Source organism: Lathyrus oleraceus, chromosome 3 (assembly GCF_024323335.1).
Source record: "Lathyrus oleraceus cultivar Zhongwan6 chromosome 3, CAAS_Psat_ZW6_1.0, whole genome shotgun sequence".
NCBI classification, from domain to species: domain Eukaryota; kingdom Viridiplantae; phylum Streptophyta; class Magnoliopsida; order Fabales; family Fabaceae; genus Lathyrus; species Lathyrus oleraceus.
Genome location: NC_066581.1, coordinates 391,084,769 through 391,102,018, shown reverse-complemented (window position 1 = coordinate 391,102,018; position 17,250 = coordinate 391,084,769). Strand labels below are relative to the sequence as shown.

Here is a 17,250-nt window from a genome sequence, read left to right as displayed (position 1 = left end):
GGATGATAGTTCTGATGATCAAGATGATAGCTTACTTCATCATTTAAAGCCTAGTGTGGCTAAGCGTATGAAGACTAGAAAAGGTAGATCTGTGGCTGAAATGATGTCAGCTAAAATAGCTAAGAAGACTGCTGGTGTAGGTCCTTCCAAATCTCGGAGCAAAGTTGGTGTGAAGAAGAGGAAGGTTAGAGAAGTTTCTAAGTCTGACGAAGATGTTGAGGAAAATGTTCCTGACATCTCCCCTGTGAAGAGAACCATTGTGAGGAAGTCCCCTATGAAAGTTGTTGTTGTGCATTTGGATAATATCTCTTACCATCTTGAAGATGGAGCTGCCAAATGGAAGTTTGTGATTCAAAGAAGGGTGTATGTAGAGAGAGAGTTAGGAAAGGATGTTGTTGAAGTCAAAGAGGTCACGGACCTAATAAAGAATGTTGGGTTAATGAAGACTGTGGCTGGATTATCTCAGTGCTATGAGGGATTGGTTAAGGAATTCATTGTCAACATTCCTGAAGATATTGTTGATAAGAACAACAAGGAATTTTGCAAAGTATTTGTGAGAGGTAAGTGTATCACATTTTCTCCCACTGTCATTAACAAGTTTCTGGGAAGAGGTATAGAGGGTGCAGGTGAATTGAAAGCTACAGACAATGAGGTCTGTAGAGAAATTACAGCAAGGCAGGTGAAAAAGTGACCTATTAAAAAGAATCTTCCTGCTGGGAAGCTGACTGTTAAGTATGCCATATTGCATAAAATAGGATCTGCAAATTGGGTGCCTACCAACCATATATCCACAATTTATAATACCCTTGGAAGATTTATCTTTGCTGTTGGAACCAAACTAAAATTTGACTATGGTAGATTTATGTTTGAACAAATTGTCAATCATGCTTCTACTAATGCAGTAAAGCTGCCTATAGCCTTTCCCTCTATGATTCGTGGGATTATCCCGAGTCAACACCCTGGGATTCTGAGTACTAATGACCTACCAAGTAGAAGAAAACCTGCTATGTCAGTACACTATAAACTATTTGAAGGCAGTCATGTCGAAGACATTGTCATGACATTTGCTGTGAAAAAACCAACCTCAAAAGTTGAAATTATTGCTGAGCTAAAGGAAATGTGTAAAGAGCTGGGTGCAGTGTACTTTAATTAAATATATCATGAGTTGTATGTGTGTGTGGGCTATGATGGGGTGTAGTGAGAATGTTGGTGGGTTGATAGAATGATTAAAATAATTAGAATTAATAGTTATTTTTAATTAATTAAAATATATAAAAATGAAGGTTTTGGGGTGGAAAATAGAAACTAAGAAGAAATAAGGGAGGTGGTGAGAATTATAAGAAGAGTTTGGACAAAGTGTGATTAGTTAAAGGTTAAATTAGGATTTTATAGATAAAAAGGGATTAGTTGAGCTTTTGAGGGGAGAGTACGTAAAGTTATAGTTTTTGGAGAAAAACAGGCTAGACCTTGAAGAGGGAAGAACTCAAACCACCAACCTTAATCAAATTCAGAATTGCTGCTAGGAATCTGAGGTAAGGGGGGATTGCTTCCTATATTGGTGTAATTGATGAAGGGTAGTAATGATTCCTTAATCCTCTAGGTTTTCTCCTATTTTATCATTGTTGATTATGTATGAATTATTAATTATGAATACATGTATCTTATGTTATGATTGATTTTGTTGTTTGAAATTCGTGTAATGATTTCATGTTAATTTTATGTGAAATTATATGATTAAAATATGAAATTTGGTGTTCTTATGAGTTCGGTTGCATTTGTTAAAGGTGATGATGATTTTGAATCAAATCGATGTCATATATGCTAATGTGTGCCTAATTGAGTGTTTTAATAATGTATTAACATGTACGATTGAATTTTGTGCGTTTGGGATCGATTGGGGTTGAAATCAGAGCTTTGATGGGGCTCCAATGGTCAAAAATCGTGTTTTCCAGGTTCTGTTAGAGCGACCTCGCTCAGCGAGGATGAGCTTACCTTAGCGAGCTAATGTGTTTGCTTAGCGAGCATGATAGAGTGAGTGTTCTAATTTTTCGGTGAGTCACTCTTAACGAGCGATTCATCGCCCAACGAGCAATGTCTCACTTAGCAAATATGCAGAGTGTGGAATTTTTGGTTTTTGAGATGCTCGCCTAGGGAGGGAAGAGCTCGCCTAGCGAGGGATCGTCCAACAAGCTATAGGTCGCCTAGCGAGGGTGACATTGCATAATTGAATCGTTTTGAGTCAACTTGTGTGCCAGTGTGTTGTGTTGGTGATTAATGGATGTTGTCCTGTAGTGTTTGGGATTATGTGAAATGTTATGATTAATTGCATAATTATGAGTGATGAATTATGATTATGTTCAGGAGTTATTGTGCTGCAAATACAATTACATGTTATTGGTGTAATTATGTGCGTTATGTGGTGATGCGTAGTTCAGAGTGAGAACTATTATTAATGCTTTTAAATGCATGATTATTTACAGTCATATGTGGGGTTGTAATCATTGTTGTGTTGTTGTTGTTGTTGTTACATTGATTTGTATTAATATGCATCATTGTATTGTGTCGTTAAAAGAAGCATGTACGCTAGTTTATAAGAAAGGACTGGTGGCTTGTCCTAAGCTCCAAAGGGGGGGATCATGGGTTCAAAAGGGGGCCCCGGGTTCCTGAGAGAACCAAATATTAAGTTGGTACCACATGCATAATGTCACGTTGTGTCGTGAGTTGCATTGCATATATGTATGTATTATTGTGGAATGGGTGTGAGATTGTGATGATGTTAATTATGTATTGAATGTATAATATCTTGTGTGCTTATCTAGCCTTACATTCTTTACACCATTTTATTTCGAAGTTTATTTCTCACCCATTTTGCTTAAGGTTATCCACCATGGACATCTTGCAGATAATCAAAAGTGGAGTTGTTGTTATATGTGGAAGGTGGCTTGTTAGAGTTATTAATCATTTACTTATCGTTTATCATAATTTAGTGGTTTTTATGCTCTGATCTTGTAACATCGGGAATAGGGTGTTTTTACTATATTTTGAGTCAATAATGAATTATGTAATTTGAAGTCTAATACTTTATTTGCGAAGTTTAATTGTGAAGTTGTTATGATATGATTTTCCACTGCTTGTTATCAAATGTATTTATGAGTTTTGGATGGTTGTCTTAGTGACACCTTAAATTGTCGATTAAATATTTTTATATATGTTTCGGGGTTTAGGGTGTTACATTAGTGGTATCAGAGCCTGGTCGGTCCATCCGACCAAGTTTTGTAATTTTGCATGTTCCCTGGTACGCGACATGTGTGTGAAACACTATCAGTGCTTATTTGTGTTTCTAATCGCTTGCTAGAAGGAGCAGGATTGAAATAAGTGGGGGAGAAGCTTCTTCTTCTCTGAGATGTTTCAGGTGTGGAGAAGTTGGTCATCATATTGCTAAGTGTAGAAGCACAACTGTGAATTGCTTCAAGTGTGGGAAGTCAGGTCACTGAGATGTTGAATGTAAGAGTAATAGTCTGACTTACTATAATTATGGAGAGAAAGGTCATATTAGTATTCAGTGTAAGAAACCTAAGAAGGATCAGTCTGGAGGGAAGGTTTTTGATTTGAATGGGTCAGAGACTACTAGCACAGACAAATTGATTCGAGGTACGTGTTTTATTAATGATATTATGTTGATTACTATTATTGACACGAATGCAACACATTATTTTATTTATCTTGAGTGTGTTAAAAGGTTGAACCTAGAACTGTCTTCTATGGTTAGGAGTATGATCGTTGATACTCCAGCTCTGGGTCCGGTAACTACTTCACGAGTTTGTTTGAATTGTCCGCTGAGTATTTATGGTATGAACTTTGGGATGGATCTAGTTTGTCTATCGTTGAATAAACTCGATGTTATAGTTGGAATGGACCGGTTGGAGTTCAACCATGTTCATATAAATTGTTTTGACAAGTCAGTGTCATTTCCATTATTTGATGCAAGTGACTAGTTGTTTGTGTCTGATAAGCTAGTGGATGAATTCATGAAGAATGATGATAAGGTGATTATGATATTAGCTTCTATGAAGGATGAAAGCAAAGTTGTGATTAGTGAATTACTAGTGGTGTGCGATTTCCCAGAAGTGTTTCCAAATGATATCAGTGATCTACCGCTGGAGCGCAAGGTTGAATTCACCATAGACGTAGTACTTGAAACTAGTCCTGTGTTGATGACTCCTTATAAAATGTCCGCTTCTGAGTTGAGTGAGCTGAAGAAACAATTAGAAAATTTGCTTGAGAAATTTTTTGTTCGACCGAGTGATTTTGGCTTGAGCTACCATCCGGTTAAAGCCAATGTTATAGCTAATGCATTGAGTAGGAAGTCATTGCATATGTCGATGTTGATGGTTCAAGAATTTGAATTGATTGAGCAATTCAGAGACATGTGTTTGGTGCGTGAAGAGACTCGTAACAGTGTAAAGTTGGGTGTGCTGAAGACATGAGTTTTGCATTTAATTTTCATTGGATATTGCATGCTTAGGTTTTCCATTCTTAGGCATAGTTTATCGTTTATTCAAGTGGTAGAGATTTATCATGTAAGGTTAGATTTTGTTAGAATTGGTGCCTAATCTAGATGTTGTGGTGATTAAATTATGAGAAATTGTTGAAGTTAGACTTCATTGAAATTTAATCGTTGTATAAACACACCTCGTGAAGTATACACTTGAAATAACCAAGTATAATTTTTGCATCATCATAAAACCATATTTGGTGTTCGTGAATTGATTTAGTGTTAACGTGATCAAGTTCTAATAAAAGTATATTCTTTTTATTTTCGTTTTAAAACCTTTGATATTCTATTTTTGGAAAATCAAATGAAGTTTTTTTGGGTTTATTCACCCTTATTCTAGATTGTTTTCCTACTTCATATTCTCACCTAACATCGAGAGCTTGTCGATAAGTAAACAAGAAGCTAATTGATGTGAAGTGGGTATACAAGTTAAAGCTAAGGCCGAATGGTGAAATTTCCAAGCATAAGGAAAGATTGGTGGCAAGAGATTTTCTACAAAAACCTGTTATCGACTTTGACGAAGTCTATGCACCTATTGCAAGGATGGAAACCGTCAGGATTGTTGTATTGACCTCAACATATAAAGGAAGGAAGAAACATCAATTATATGTAAAGTCAATATTTCTGAATGGACCACCAAAAGAGGAGGTATATGTCAGTCAACCATCAGGATTCGAATTAAAGGGCTGAAATATAAGGTGTATAGATTTAGGATGGCTCTCTATGGTTTGAAGCAAGCCCCGAGGGCTTGGAATAAGAGAATACATAGTTTCCTGATCGAGTCATTATATGATTGTATGTCTATTACTTGCCGATTACAGGTACAGATGAAGCATAAATAGAAATGTTCAAGTCGAAACTAATGCATGAATTTGAAATGTCTAACATAGGGAACTTGTCATATTTCTTAGGGATGGAGTTTAAAGACACAAGTGAATGAGTGTTTATGTATCAGAAGAATTATGCCCAAGATATCTTGAAAAGGTTCAAGATGATTATCTGTAATGCAATTGTCACACTATTGGAGATTGAAGTAAAATTGAGAAAGGATACAAATGATGGGTTTGTAAATGCAACATTATACAAGAAAGTCATTGGATCCTTCAGGTATCTCTGAAACACCAGTCCAAATATTTGTCAAAGTGTCGGGTTATTGAGCAAATTCATACAGAAGCCCAAAGAAAGTCATCTCACTACAGTCAAGAGAGTGTTAAGATACATAAAAGGTACAATTGATCATGGTGTGCTAATTCCAAGGAGAAAGGATATTAGCACAGATGTAGAGGTACATGGCTACACTTATTCAAAATTCAATGTAGATCAACACTAGGAAAAAAAGTATTGCATGCTACACATTTATGATTGGAGGTGCTCCAATCTCTTGGAGCTCAAGAAAACAAAGCAATATGACTTTTTCATCTTGTGAAGCTGAATATGTGGCCGCATCATATGTAGTGTGTCTAGCAGCACTGATAGAGATGATGCTCGAAGAGCTCAAGCTCATGAAACCTAAGAAAATGAAGTTTTTTATCGACAACAAGTCAGCTATCGACTTGGAAAGTAATCATGTGTGTCATGGTATAAGTAAACACATAGAGAGGAGGTATAATTTCCTTATGGATCAAGTAAATAAAGGAAAACTTGAACTTGAGCATTGCAAGTCAGAATTGCAACTAGCAGATATACTCACCAAGCCACTGAAGAAAGCCAGGTTTTATAAGTTGAAGAGAAACATTGGGATAACAAGCCTCAAAAACATAAATTATGAGGTGTGTTAGAAGATATAACTCAGTGTTTTTAAGAAAATTGTATTGGAAATAGCTGCATTAGTCAAATACAACATGTGTCAAAGTGTGTAAGCAAGTATTTGACAGAGTCAAACACTGCAGTTTGTAAAATATAATCGGTTGCCTATATATACAGGTACGTTGTAAATCAAAAACACCAACTTTACCTCAATTAATTCCCTTTTCACAATATAACCTCAATTAATTCCCTTTTCACAATATAGTTTCTCTCTTCTTCTAATTTGTTCCAACAGGAAAACAAGGAAACCCATCAAGGATAACCTAACATGGAACCATCTTCAAATTCATCTTGAACCTAAGCAAAGAAAATTTTCTATTACACCATCTATCTCTAATTTCTAGATACTTTATTGTAACCATCATCTCTCTCTTCTTTACACAATGAGTAACTATGAGCATTGAAAGGAAAAGGAGAAAGAGGTTGCATTAAGAAGAAAAAACATCAATTGCACGTGTGAAAGGCCGGAAGAAAAAGCTTGGAAATTGGAATCTCGTATAGTTAAGAGGAACACACTATTATAAAAAACACATTTTACTCAGTTGAAAAAGGAATTTTACCTTAATTTCAAAGACGAGGTAACAAAGGGTATCGTGATTTTTTTTTCACTTTTACCCTTGATTTCCTTAAAAACCGAGGGATAAAGTATACTGCGCATGAGTTTGAACTTCCGCAACTGCAATTTCGTATTTTATATAAAAATAAACAACTTTACATATCAGTTATATATATATATATATATATATATATATATATATATATATATATATATATATATATATATATATATATATATATATATATATATATATATATATATTTGTTTACAAATACTCATGTATATTAAAATACAAATTTTCATAATTTACAAAAGAGTTAGATCTAAAAGAGTCTTATATTTCATCTTTGTAAATTTTTTAGAATAACAAATGTTGGAAGTTATTGCACATCTGTTATTTGCAGGATTTTTTCAATCGCTTTTCATTCATTTGATTATGATAACAATTAATCTCATATAACAATAATAAAGATTTTACGGAAATTAATTTATCATGTAAAGAAACACTATTGACTCAACACTTTTACTCTTCTCACCCACCTCTTATTTGACTATATAAGCCTATATAAAGTTGGCTTCAGCACAGAACGAAAATGTATTTAAGAGAAAACCAAATTGTGAAAAACCATCATCAGCATCCAGTTATGTACCAAAACGTCATCGTAATGAGGCACAGTGAACGCCTCGATAACGTTGAGCCATTATGGATATCCACAGCCACGCGACCGTGGGATTCGCCACTGACTCAACCGGGTCGGGTTCTAGCATTCAAAACGGGTCAAGGCATCCGAAAGAACCTCGGATTCCCGATTCATCGACTCTTTGTTTCCCCTTTTCTACGTTGCGTCCAAACTGCTGCAGAAATCGTTATCGCTCTCTCCACTGTTAACGATGCTGGTGGAAGCGTTAAGGTTAGAATTTTTTTCTTTTTTTTTTTACTCTTATCAAATTTTAATGAGATTAAATCACAAGAAAAATAATTAGAGTTTCTAGTTAAAGAAAACTAAAGCTACTTTATTAAAGGAACTAGTGGAGGTCATTATTAGTCATTCAGAAAAAGATTTATGGATTACTGGCGAAAAGTTTTTATGAAGTGACAATGCAAGTAGAGTTAAAAATTCATCTTTTCAAAGTTAAATGAACAATGTCATAATTTCTTGGTAATTAGAGTGCAAATGTAAAAAAAGAAAGTTAAATTTATTTACCGTTTATTCGATTTTGAATGATTAATTAAAAAAATCTGATCAGATTTGATTCAGTTTTATGCAATTTAATTTGAATTGGTTTTTATATTTAAAAATTATAATTTTTATTAGAATTATAAAAGTACTAATAAATAACATTTGATAAAATATATAATATATAAAATTAAAAATTAATATTACGACATGAGAATGATCGATGAAACAAATGAATAATAAAAATAGTTTTTACGATTTTTGATTTTTTTTCGATCGATTTTTATTTAGATCTATTTAGATTAAAAGACTACTTTAACATATTTTAGGTCATTCCTGTAACACAAGATATTACTAATATTTAGAGGGTTACTTCATTATCTAACAAATAAAATATTAGGTTTTCTATACCAAAAAGAATAATTGGAATTTACCTTAACTAAATTAATATCTGATTCGATATACTTCTCCGTATTATATACTCCGTTTCAAAATAATTTGTATATTTGACATTTTCACATATATTAAAAATGTGATAAATAAAAGAATTTTTTTATTAAATTATTCTTATTAATTATTACTGTATTCAAATTATCATTAATTTAATATAAAAAGAATAATAAATTATGAATATTAATTAAAAAATATAATTAAAAGATCAAAATTAAAATTACATTAAAAATTAAATGTATAACATTTATTTTGGACAATTCTTTTTTAAAAATACATCACTTATTTTGAGACAGAAAGAATAATATTTATTAAAATATTAAAAAAGTAATTAACTTAAAATACAAAATAAAACCGGACCAGAGGAGGTACATAAAAAAATTAAGTAACAAAAATATACATATTTATAATTTATTATATTACATTATTATTTTTTAATTTATATTCTCGTTATGGTATGATACAAATATATATAAAAAATTTGGTAAAATTTTAGTTTGTTAAAATAATATTTGAAAATATATAAAAAATTTCATTTTTTGAAATATTTAAATATTTAAATTTAAATAATATTTAAAATTTTAATTATTAAAATAATATTCAAATACATTTAATATTTAATTTTTTATATTTAATATTTTCAAAATATCTTAAAAGTCTTTTCCATGATAAAAACAAAACATTTAATTGTGATGTAATAGGCCAATAGACATTTAATCACACTTATATTCTTTTAAAAAAGTGATAATTAAATTAATTTAATTGCTAATTAACTTAGATAAATTTAATTCATTCACTTTCTCTCATATAATACATATAATATATTCATTTTTCTCTCTCATATATTTCATATAATACACTCACATTCTCTCTCATACAATACATATTATTAAGTTTGTTTGAATATTATTTAAATGTCATCAATTAAACTACAACAGGAACCAAATAGCAACATGCTGATATTTAGAAAATTAAATATTTAATTTTGCTTGAATATTATTTAAATAGATTTTGCTTGAATATTATTTAAATACATTTTGCTTGAATATTAATTTTACTATGTCACTTAAATAAAAAATAAAAAATAAGTCATGTACGAGCGTCATGTCATAAAAAATTTTGGAAAAATTATTGATTAAGTTTAAAATAAGAGACTCTTTAAAAAATATGGGTGAAATTCGTTTTTTTACTTCGTTATTGTTCACACAAAGAATACTAGTTGAATAACTCTTATGATTTTGTCAAAAAGCGTCACAATCGGTTACTTCTTCGTTTCAATTGAGTTTGTCCTCTCTGTTTGAAGTGTACTTCTATTTATACTGATTTCTTTAGTCTGACGTGAGGCAAGATCCATAAATACAGTTTAATCTTCATGATCGAATAGTCAATTATTCGATCATTATATCATTTAGGAGATATGTCTAGGCCTACTGACGTCACGCGATAAATAGTCGTAAAGTCTAACCTTGGAGATCCCGACCTTGAGGCGACATATATCCACCTAGACTATGATGGATCACACCTGATTCACGCCTAGACCCGACCCATTATCCTTGCGCTTACCCGTAAAATTCGGGATGTACATAGTCCCTTAATCATGAGGCTTGAAGGGGTGAAATACTTAAGAATGAATTTGTCAGGGCTAATCGGCCAAGCTCATAATCATAATCTGTGCGACTTTCCGGGATGTACACAGTCCCCCAAGATGAGGCATGAAGGGGTAAAGTACTTAAGGGCGAATCATCCAGATTAATTCGATCGTGTTACTTTAGTCCAACTTTGGTATAGATGTCGTGATTCATTGGAATATTACACGCTTGCAAACAATGATACCACCAGGGAGATTGTAACAAGAAGATTCAACTCGGGCTTCGACGCAAAGTTCTCTATTGTCAACCTTGTTAGCGTAAAGTTCCACCCAATTATTAAGAAACTAAAACTTCTTTTATTACTCAGATATGTTCTTTAATCCTCCTTCCTTTCTCACCAAGAACAACTTGAGCACGACATCGGGGACGCCATACCTCGCCACTCTCGCCCCTCAAAACATTCCTCTTGGATATCACGATCGAGCTCGAATGCTTTGTTTTCCCAATGGTGCTTGTCACAGAGGCTCCAAGACGAGCTTTCCGCCAATGGGACCCTTGGGGCGCGATGTTTAAAAACTCAAACCGCTCAACTCGAGGGAGATACATGTCCGCCACTAGACTCCTGGACTTTTTTGTCTCAAGAAATGTCATGATGTCTCATGATTACTTTTATTGGGACTTGTAATGCTCCAATTGTCATCATTTCTCCCTACTATTAGGGTCTTTTAGCCTTTCAACTAGGAGACCTTTCGTGTCCCCAAAGTCTTTGTTAAATGGCGGTTTTTCTTTCTTCACCCTCCATTAACTTTTTTAGAAGCGTAAACCAACCATCTATCTTTCTCCACGTTTACAAGTTTCAAAATCTTTTGTCATTAAGGCTTCCCTTCCTTTTTTGCCATCCAAGTACGATGATTGCTTTTTATTTCTTTTTATACACCTAATCATTTTCGATGGTTTTGATTCACGAGTTTGACGATAGTGGGAGAGTAGTTTCTCCTAAAAACATAACTAAGAGGCATGCATTGTGGCAATAGTGTGTGGAAGCGTCTAGAAGTGCTATAGGAAAAGTAGATTGGGAATTCATGGAAAATAGGTGTATGACGTTGTACTTGATAACACTTTTATGAATAGTGACACTGACTTAATGTCTTCTTCCTTAGGTTCTGGTGAGGTCATCATGGAGCATCTCGTCAGCTCTTTTAGTGACGAGGTCTTGAGTTACGACTCTGTTTGCCTCAATAATTACTGGGTGAAAAACTTCTGAGATCAACTGAACTTGTCTAACACCGACGACGAGACCAATGTTATTTTGGAACCATTTAATCCTTGTGAACCATACGAATCTATAAGCTTTCCAAGTCATTGTCCTCTAGTTGGGGATGATATTGATTTCATTGCAAGGCATGCATGTTGTCTTGCAACAATTCATTTTATTGGCGCATGTTTTCCCCGACGACAAGTAGTTTCTCAATGGTAAACTGTGATTCTTGATTGTTTGTGCTCTCTGATGTCATGTAAGGATGACGAGCTCATTAATTTGCAATTTTGTGTAACCCGGACAAGTTTTACCAAAGTCCCACGGTGAACGCCAAATGTTCACGCAAAAAACACTAGTTGACTGACTCTTATGATGCTAGTCAGAAAGAGTCACAACACTAAAAAAAAAGATCTTGTTTTTCCAAGAAATAAATGTTAGGAGTTAAATCCCTCACTAAATTAATATGTTATTTGGGATTAAACCTCTCAGCAGTGCAGAAAACAATTTTTTTTATATAACAGATATTATTGGACAAACAAAAGTGTGTGTCTGCGAGGGACCTCCCATAGCCAAAAACACATTAAATGAAATAAACAAACAAGACCTAAATGAGTCCAGAGGGAGGGGCTTCCCGTCATTCATTGATTAAAAAAATAGAAAAGGGAAGTTGTGAAAAGGCATCCTTCATTCTTCTTTCTTCATCATTTCAACAACACCAAACCTTCATTGCCATCTCCTTCTTCAAACACCCACCTGCTTCATCCACGATTAACAACACCATAATGAACACATCAACAAAACAACCTCGTTTTTCTATGGAAAAAACCCAACGATTCATTGAAAAATCTCACGATCAAAACCAAAAAGAAAAAGAGAATCAGAACAAACACGAAAAATGTCATGGAAACGAGTTTTGATAGAGGTGGAGCAGGAAGAGATTGGATGAAGAGTAACATGTGGTGAAGGCCATGGTGGATGTTTGAAGAGCATATTTGCGGCGTTCGTGCGACCATGGTGGATTTTTGAAGAGCAGATATGCGGCGTGGCGATGTTTGCAGCGATGGTGGCAGTTGTATTCGGTGGTTTTTTGATCGTAGATGATTGCAGCGATGTATCATCAGCGACAACGGCAACACTGACAACTTCTTTCTTCTTCCTTTCCTCTGTTTTACTTTTTATTTATTTATTTATTTATTTATTTATTTTTGAGGCTTTTTATGGAGTGGGTTTGTTTCTCTGTTAATAGAATGGAATGGATTGTTTTCTGATTATGGTTGTGATATATTAATAATAAAGTGTATAAAATATATATTTTTTAGATTTAAATGAGGTGTTTGAAATGAAGTGATCTAAAAGAAACTAGTGTAGCTTGAATTATAGTTCTTGAGCAAAAATTATTCTATTTTCTTCATAGTTATGGACAGTTTGAGAACAAGGTTTTAATATATTCACAATCTTAGGTCTCTTTTGAGAATGGATTATGTCAAATGCTAAATAGAATAAATATTCGCCGCAACATTGCTCCTAAAGATGGAAATTTTAGTTTTGGTATATCACAGCTTGAAGCCATGTTCCCAAATGGAAGCGTGGATAATAACTACCAAATGGTATACAAAGAGGTATTATCATTTCCATCTTAATTTTATTATTATTAACTTTCTCAAAGATAAATATGGATGCAAGACTCGGGACACGAATTTATCCCAAACTCGATGGATTAATCTTTGCAGTTGCGCAAAGGAAATTCGATTTATAAAAATAAATATTGGAACCGATCAAATCTTGTTTTTTTTTAATAAACCTCAGTTACCTAAATGGGAAGAATCAGTTACGCAGGCAAAGGTTAGATATCAAGAAACAATTACAAATCTTGCAGATAAATATCCTACTGAAAATTTGTTGCTTGTTACACATGGTAAAATCTAACTCTTTTCTGATCCATTTTACATTGGATTTAGTTGCTGATTTTTTTAATTGAGTTGAACTTTTGTAGGGGAAGGAACTCAAGTGGCTCTTTCTTCATTTACAAAAGATGTTGTGGAACATAAAGTGAAATATTGTGGTTATGTTCAACTTAGACGTCCTATCTTCGTAAACAACCATTCCTTTATTGGTGGAAAGTTGAATTTACAAACTCATATTGGTCAAAATGGGGTAACTTATATATCCTCTCAAGATATTTGAGCAATGATATCAACCAAACTTCAAAACTCTTGATGATTTTGGACTAGAAATGTTGTTGAGGTAGTTTTATATTTCAATTTGTTGGTTCCATCCCGTTGACTAGCATGATGTTGTGATTTAGTACAAACACGAGTTAAAATTTCTATGCTAAATTTTCTACTATATTAGATGGGAATTTTTTTCTCAATAGATAATATAGCTAACAAATATATAGAGTTGAAAACTGAGATTAACTTGTTCAAAGATGAAAAACAATTCTTGTTTATGGTTAAATCACCTAAAATTAATTGAGAATTGTGGTCCGATCTAATTCAATCCTATAAAACTGATTTATATGATGAAAATTGTCTCCATTTATAAACATATATGCCGTATATTGTCAGATATGACACTCTTAATACATTTCCTCACGCTTAGGACAAAACAGTTAAAGTGTGAAAATAAATTGTAATATCATATTAGAAATCATGATTATTATAGGAAAAAGAGATAAAGCTTGAGAAATATGTATATTGAAAATAACAAGAATGATACAAGTGAACGAATTACTCAAAGACAAATCTACCTTCTATTTTATATTTAAACAAACTAATAATCTACCCACCTTTGTTTCAACAAAGAAATTTTAAAAAGTTTCATTAAGTGAAAAAGAAAGGAGAAGAATTATTCATCTCTATACTAATTTAGGACCAAAATGATCTAATTCTACAAATTTGTTTATTCAGGATTATTTTTATAATAAAAAAAATACTATTTGTCATTCTATAATAAAGCATGAATAAACATGCATGTCGAATCATTTGAGACCATTAATTTTTTATTTATTTTTCTTTTCTAAATGAATATTTTTTTTATATTTAGTTTTATAGATTTTAACATTCTTAAACAACAATAGTTTCCATCTTAGAACAAATTTTATTTTATTTTGTAATGAATCTCACTTTCCAACTCCATATATTCTTTCGCATATTCTACTAATAAAACATCCTCTTTAGGTGACCGTGTTCCTTTTTCTACACTGATATTCTTAGTATGATGACAATTATTTTCCTTTTCTTGCTCCAGAGATGTTGATGACATGATGATAATTAATAGATTTTATTTAGATTGATGTTCTTTTTGAGTTCTAATAAGTGGGATGAGGGATAAAACCAAACAAAATCAACTTTTTTAAAGTGTTTTTTTTTAAATATTATGATAAACCTAATTTATATCTATATTTAAGATTTAATTTCATGAATAATTTAGTATTTTTAGTATGATTTCATTTATATTTGCTACTATTTTTTATTATTTTGTTTGATGCTCAGCCGTCTCTGTAATTAAAACCCATGTATGGCTGGTTTTGCGCTTAAACTGATAGTAATTTCAAGGGGGTTATCACTAAAAAAGAATTAAAATATAAAAAGCATTGTGATTAGAAACTTATTGTAATACTCCTTTCTAAAAGTTATTCGATTTATCTATTTTATTTTTTCTTTATTTTCTTATGTCCTCTATTATGATTTCGTTATTTATTATGATCATGTTTGAGTAGATTTTTATAGTATTAAAATTATGAGGAATATCTGAGGATAGATTTCTTATAACAATTCTAAACATTTGTTATGAGCTATTACTCTAGTCTTATTGAATTTTATGAATGTTTATATAAAAATAAATACAATATTACATATCAAAAGGTGAACTAAAAGGAAAATGTTGGTATACAAGATTAAACAATTGAATGAAAATATGAAAATAGTTTTGATTCGCTTAAGATGGTTTTCTTAAAAAAAAAAAACTTTTTAAATGGGTCCTATCGATGAATCCACCAAGTAGGTGATTCATTTGTTTAAGACCCACTTGTAAACTTTGATAAAAGATGTAGGTTATTATATCTATTATTTTTGTAAAAATTAGATTCTCATAATAAAGAGGGGAATTGAATTTATATTTTATATCTTGGTAAGTGTTATGACCCCTCACAAGGTCCAAAACGGAAAAGCCCAAAGATAAATCATGGGTAGCAGGTAATTCCACCTCTAGGAGTATTGCTAGTTATCCAGCTCAATTAGACGGTTGGGCGCGATCCACACCTCACTCCACACTTTCTGTTTCAAATCGTTCCTATTATTTAAGAAGGAAAACACATCATTCTTAGGTATTTAAATTCATTCTCACTCTCACAACATATTTTGTTCTTTTACTGACTTGGGTATTGGAGTGTTAACCTTGTAGGCCATCCCCCTCTCCACCATATTGGAGCTCGAGTCCACCGTAGCAAGCACTACTTCACCGATCACCTTTTTTTTTGCTCCTAAACGGAATAATGACGTTGTTTATGGGAATTGAAATCTAACTTTTGTATATTTTCACCTTAAGATATCCTTCGTTCTCGAGATCAAGATCTCTCCACTTAGAAGTTCAAATCTGTTTCTTGATATTTTTCCTCGAATCTTAAGTTCCTTTCATACATATCCTTCTTTAGATTCATCAAATATGGTGGCATCAAAAGTTACTTACTCCGCATTCCAACGGGAAGCTTCTATCGTTGTTGCCGAAGTTGTCAAAGATACACTCCCTCCTCCTCAAGTAGAAGACAATTAAGTCTTAAGAGCGTCTCCATCAAATCCTTCGTAAAAAGATCTTATTTAACCGATAATTGGTCAAGGAGTATTCCAAGCTTTTATGCTCTTTGGATTCATGCAACAATTTCATCAAGGTGAACCTTTGCATAGACCTCCACACCCATATGTGGTTCTTGTACAAGAAACTCTCCTGTGCCTTCAACTATTACAAGTTAACATTGGGATGCAATGAGCTATCGATATGTTGAATAATATCACTACTACAAATAATACATTTCATGACGACGATTTCACCTCACGTAATGAAAAATCGAGGTCTAATACCTAGACGCGCACCCTGATCTTTTTTTAAAAAAAGATACAATATATTTCGTCGATTATTTGGAAAACATATGGGTAAACATATTCAACGTACATGCTTCAAATTCCAGTAGTCTAAGTTTATGTTTTTATCTCATTAAAAGTGGCACATTCTTGAATATTTTATTTTTAATTTAAAAGTATGCTACTTTACCCCTCAATTTTCATACCAACCGAGGTGAATATGTTTCTCTGATATATATATATATATATATATATATATATATATATATATATATAGTTTAGCTTGTAGCATTCAGTTTCATTTGTCTAAACAACACAAATAGAATCCTAACGAAGAGCCATGAACAACGAGAGTCGTAAATACATATCATATTCAACACAAAGATGTTATGTATTTAAGGCTCTCTTTTATTCTTCAGAGATCCAAATCATTTTCTCTTACCTCTTCTTCAGAGATCTAGTACTTCAAACATCACTACTAATATTTTTGTCATACTGTTGTTATTGTTGTTGTTATTGTTGTTGTTGTTGTTATTGTTGTTGTTATTATTGTTGTTATTGTTATTGTTGTTGTTGTTGTTGGTGGTGGTGGTGTTGAGATCTGAAATCCTAGAGTTTTTGTTGTTGTTTTTGTCGGTGTCGTTGTTCTTGTTGAGACCCTAAATCCTAGAGGTTGTTTATCGAAGTTGTTGTTATTGATATTGTTATTGTTTATTGACGTTGTTGTTCTTGATGTCGTGTTTGATATTGTTGTTGTTTTCTTGTTGTTTTTGTAGT

The 17,250-nt window shown here is 32.5% G+C and overlaps 1 protein-coding gene across 2 annotated transcripts; it reads left to right on the top strand.

Annotated features, from left to right (window-relative positions):
- Positions 1 to 7,412: 7,412 nt before the first annotated feature.
- On the top strand, positions 7,413 to 13,773 carry LOC127127903 (uncharacterized). 2 transcript variants are annotated; one of them, XM_051057178.1, is made up of 4 exons: positions 7,413 to 7,831; positions 12,856 to 13,014; positions 13,232 to 13,310; positions 13,389 to 13,773. In XM_051057178.1, exons 1-4 carry the CDS (start codon positions 7,514 to 7,516, stop codon positions 13,577 to 13,579), a joined length of 747 nt encoding a protein of 248 aa, XP_050913135.1. In that variant the 5' UTR covers positions 7,413 to 7,513; the 3' UTR covers positions 13,580 to 13,773. The 2 variants fall into 2 exon arrangements, with proteins under 2 accessions (XP_050913135.1, XP_050913134.1); XM_051057177.1 differs by having other exon boundaries at positions 13,202 to 13,310.
- Positions 13,774 to 17,250: the final 3,477 nt, after the last annotated feature.

Coding starts and splice junctions, on each gene's coding strand:
- LOC127127903 (XM_051057177.1), top strand. CDS start 7,514: ATGTATTTAAGAGAAAACCAAATTGTGAAAAACCATCATCAGCATCCA. Junction 7,832..12,855: donor ATGCTGGTGGAAGCGTTAAG/GTTAGAATTTTT, acceptor TCACAATCTTAG/GTCTCTTTTGAGAATGGATT. Junction 13,015..13,201: donor ACCAAATGGTATACAAAGAG/GTATTATCATTT, acceptor AATAAACCTCAG/TTACCTAAATGGGAAGAATC.